Source organism: Cicer arietinum, chromosome 2 (genome assembly GCF_000331145.2).
Source record: "Cicer arietinum cultivar CDC Frontier isolate Library 1 chromosome 2, Cicar.CDCFrontier_v2.0, whole genome shotgun sequence".
Lineage (NCBI taxonomy): Eukaryota > Viridiplantae > Streptophyta > Magnoliopsida > Fabales > Fabaceae > Cicer > Cicer arietinum.
Genome location: NC_021161.2, coordinates 4,536,000 through 4,540,360, shown reverse-complemented (window position 1 = coordinate 4,540,360; position 4,361 = coordinate 4,536,000). Strand labels below are relative to the sequence as shown.

Below are 4,361 nucleotides of genomic sequence, written 5' to 3'. Positions count from 1 at the left end.
TTTGTTTACAATTTATTCAAATTAAATCTTTAGAGAAAACTTTAATACACTAATTAAAATTTATTATTTAAATTATCCAACGGATAAATACTTTTTTGTCATTAGTCGATTAATTAAAATATAGTCTTTCATTCAAAAATCAATTTAAGTAAAATATGCATGAACTTGTATTGTATTAGTGAGATATCTCTTAAATATCTTCTAGATTGTATAAACGATACACTTAACAATTAACAAATATTACATGCATGTTAATTAGTTAAAAGATAATTTTTCATATATAATTAATTAAAATAGAAATGTATATCTCATATGTAGTATTTCTCTTGAATATCTTTTAAACAAAAATTTAAATTTTTTTGTGATAAACTAATTATAATTTATTATATAAATTATAAACAAATATTTATCTTTTGATTAATTAATTAAAAAATAAATATATGTTTCATTAGTTGTGTCTCTTAAACATATATTCTTGATAAAAATTGAAGAAAGTTATAATATATTAATTATTACACGAAACAAATATATTTTAGATGTCAATCGGGTTAAAAGATTATATTTCTCGAATCAATTATTTAAAACAAAAAATATAATTTATTAATAGTGTATCTTTTGGATGTCTTTTAGATAAAATGCGAACAATTCTTCTTATTGAATATATTAAAAGTGAATTTGGTAGCTACAAATTAAGAAACTTTACCGGTACATACTAAAACCATACAAGTAAATCACAACAATAATTAACTCATTATCTTCATTGTATTTTTTTTTTAACTCTCCGATCTCAGAAAAATTGAACTTTAATAATCCAAAATTCACTTGGAAAATAAATAAAATCTAGTCAAAATTATTTCAGTCATAATTTAAATTTAAATTATTCTGAACAATTCGTGACCAAACTTATTTGTTATCTTCATTGCATATTTGTTGCTACTTCCTTGAGAGGCTCTGTGACTTTGTCATTGAGTTTAGAAGTAGAGATTGAAGATGATTTCTTTGAAGGATACAACACATAATGTTGACACATGAAAAGAAGATCAAAGAACATGCACACCTGAAAATGTGTCCAATATACATGAGTAACTAACTATTTGATGACTAAAAACTTTAATGCCATTTTAATTTTTTTTAAATTTCTTTTCTATTTTTATTTTCTAAAATTTATGTTATAAAAAATAATAACAAATAGATGTAAGAGTAAGTAATAAACAATTGTGATAGAAATAGACTCAAGTAGATCTATTTTGTAATTGTCAATGGAAAAAAAGTTAACATCTTAAATAGATAAATTTAATATTGATATTTTTATTTAGGTATTTGATGTAAGTCTTCTTCCAAATCAATTTTATAGGAGAAATTTGAAGGCTCAAGCAACAATGAAAGTAAAACAGAATTTCTAAGCTACATATGTGTCTGCTTCTTAACTTACATTTGCACTAGAGTAATGAATTTTCCTATATGTCATGCTTGAATTATTATCCTTATTTAATTTAATTTGATGATCATCATCAATATTTAAGTGAATGTAGAAAAAATGACTAATGCATACCAGGGATAATAACACTTTGCCAATATTCCCAGAGAAATTCACCCAAGAATCTAGAATGACAAAAAATTAAGAACTTTGATTAATTTAATTACATGCATTGATGCATCAAGTCACTTGTCATGTTACTATAATTAGTGTGAAATTGAGAATAAATACATACTTTGATCAATTGATTGTGTAACCATCTGAGCATAGTTTGCCATTCCTCCACAAAAATCAAGGAACACATTTCCAATGCTAAATCCATCTGTGCTCTTGATCATGAAGTTCATAACTGCCTGTATTAATTTCACACCACAATTATTAGTCTAATTTGTGTATCATAAGCATCTTAACAAAAATGTTTGTAATATGACGACAAAAGCATCAATGACTACTTACTAGCATAATCATTTAATGTTTTTTCAATTTGTTAATGTTTTTTATCACATAGAAGGAGTAAATAAATTTTTGATCATAATATAACTTAAAGTTATACGCGTCAAAATAGGTCAGATCCAGTAAATCAGTCAATTGATTCCCATTTCAGTATGAGACAAGTTCCTATCTCCCATTTCAGTATGAGACAAGTTCCTATTTAAAGAGTATATTACAGGACAATAGAAATTTGTTCAAACTCTATTACGATATAATGTTATTATGACCACAATTTTACAACACTAAATGATACGAACTTAAGCTGGAATTCACATTCATTAGCACAAGATTTGCAATACCATTTTAGATTTAAGTAATTGAAGTTAATTTCCTCCAACATAAAAAGCAATGGAAGTTAATTACTTCAATTGTAGCATGATTTTGAAGAAGAGACCTGAAAAGGGCATTTCTTAAGGTAGGTTTTCACTCATTAGAAAGTCAGAATGAAATAAAGATTTTTTTTTTGTTACAAAAATAAAGATATATTCTAACCTGTGGAATATATTTGATAGTTGCCAGAATTACTTGCATTGTGCTGCACAAAATATTAATTTCAATACTTAGATATTACTTTTTGGTGAAAAAAACAATTTCAATTTTCCATAGTTAAATAGATTTGAATTGAAATATAACCAAAATTGATTTTCAATGGCATATAGTGATAGATGATGACATAGAAAATTAAATCTTCATCGTGATCTCAAATTTTGATTTTCTAGTTTTAATTTGATCAATTGACATTTTATTTATTTCTTAATAGAAGATGATGGAATGGAAGTAAAAATTAATGTCTCACTTAAAGATGGAAATTAGCCAAAGCCAAGATTTGGAAGGGAATGCTATGAAGGAACAAACTCCAATAGTGATCCACACCATAGTGATAATTCCCATTGTGATTTTTGATATTGATTGATTTCCACGCTGCAAAATGTAAAATCATTAGCCCTATGATGCATAAACAATTTTTTTTTTTTGAAAAAGATTTTTAATAAACAATTTAAATGAGGATTTTGTTATAACTTAGATTAGGCCTAACATAATCCCACAAAATTGGTTTATAGGTAAAGATTCTCGATCACTTATAAATACATTTTAATGATTCTTAACACATCCATTTCACGTTCAAGACTAGACATTTATATGTGACCCGAGTGGTCTGATAGATGTGATATGATAGAAAGTAGTAGCGTAATAGGTCTTCTAATAAGCTCGGATGTCGTCCTAGAATTTAAATTGAACCTAACACATCCTTACAAAATCGACTTGTAAGGTGAAGTTTACCCACCACTTATAAACACATTGTCAGACCTTATCTTATTTAATTTAAGACTCTTAAAAGATGTTTGTAGTAGTTATAAAATTTCAAATTTTTGTTTTAAGTTTTTATAATTTTTTTTAATCTCTATAGTATTTTCTATAAGAAATTTTAGTCTCTATAAAATCAAAATAAATTGAGACTTATTAGCATGCTACCAAACTTTACATATGAAAGAAGTCTCTTGAAAAAAAATAGTTCAAAATTTAATTTCTGGGTCCAAATTTCTATTATTTTGATTTATTGAACTTTTGACACTTAAAATTTATATTTAATTCATTTTTTATTAAATATTATGACATTTTGTGGAAGAGATGTTTATAATGTTTTTACACATGTTTCCAAAAACACATTCAAAAATTTAAAAAATGCACATAATTGTTAATTAAATTAATAGTGAAGATTAAAACTGCTGCAATTTAGCCTTGTAACATCAAAGTACTAAGTTTAAATTATCTCAGTAGTAAATTGTTGATCAATACTATTTTGATTAATAAAAAAAAAGTTACTAACAGAAAAATCATAAAGATTAAAAGTGAAGATCTAAATGTAAGATTTCAAAATTTTATAAAACATATTTAACCCATTAAATAATAATAATTATATATATCCAAACAATTGATATTGATGGTGGAACAATACCTCATATATTGCAACTTGGAACAATAACACTACAGTCAGAAGAACAGCATGTATTGAAAAGGCAACATCATTTGCAGCTACAGGTATCATCTGCAATAGTTACAATTAAACCAAAATATTACTTACTTTCTTAAAATAAGATTAATCACCAATATAATTAAGATATATTTTAGTGCAACTTCTTTTTTAAGTAAGATTACTAAATCATGTTATGACAAATTATTTGAAGAGTTTAATTTTCTAGCTAATTTTTTTTTCTTCCGAATTCTGGATAGCTGTTGAACTTCTCTAAATATAATGTAAACATTAATGCATATACATTTGAAAATTGTAGGGACAAGGAAACTAGTTTTGGATATTCCTTATTAAAATTTATAATTAAATTAAAATCTAAATTATCAATAAATTTATAGTATTATAAATATATATATATAT

General features: G+C 24.7%; 1 protein-coding gene across 3 annotated transcripts in view; it reads right to left on the bottom strand.

Moving 5' to 3' along the window:
- Nucleotides 1-657: 657 nt before the first annotated feature.
- The window catches only part of LOC101507340 (cystinosin homolog), a 4,994-nt gene continuing 1,290 nt past the window's right edge, over nt 658-4,361 (bottom strand). Inside the window, exons 2-7 of one of the 3 annotated variants that reach the window (XM_012712693.3) lie at nt 3,927-4,016; nt 2,766-2,890; nt 2,462-2,504; nt 1,713-1,830; nt 1,553-1,602; nt 658-1,057 (exon numbers count right to left, since the gene is read on the bottom strand). In XM_012712693.3, the coding sequence (XP_012568147.2) occupies nt 917-1,057; nt 1,553-1,602; nt 1,713-1,830; nt 2,462-2,504; nt 2,766-2,890; nt 3,927-4,016 (567 nt within the window). In that variant the 3' untranslated portion in view covers nt 658-916. The remainder of the gene's footprint in view (nt 1,058-1,552; nt 1,603-1,712; nt 1,831-2,461; nt 2,505-2,765; nt 2,891-3,926; nt 4,017-4,361) is intronic. The other 2 variants (XM_027331741.2, XM_027331742.2) reach the window with 2 other exon arrangements.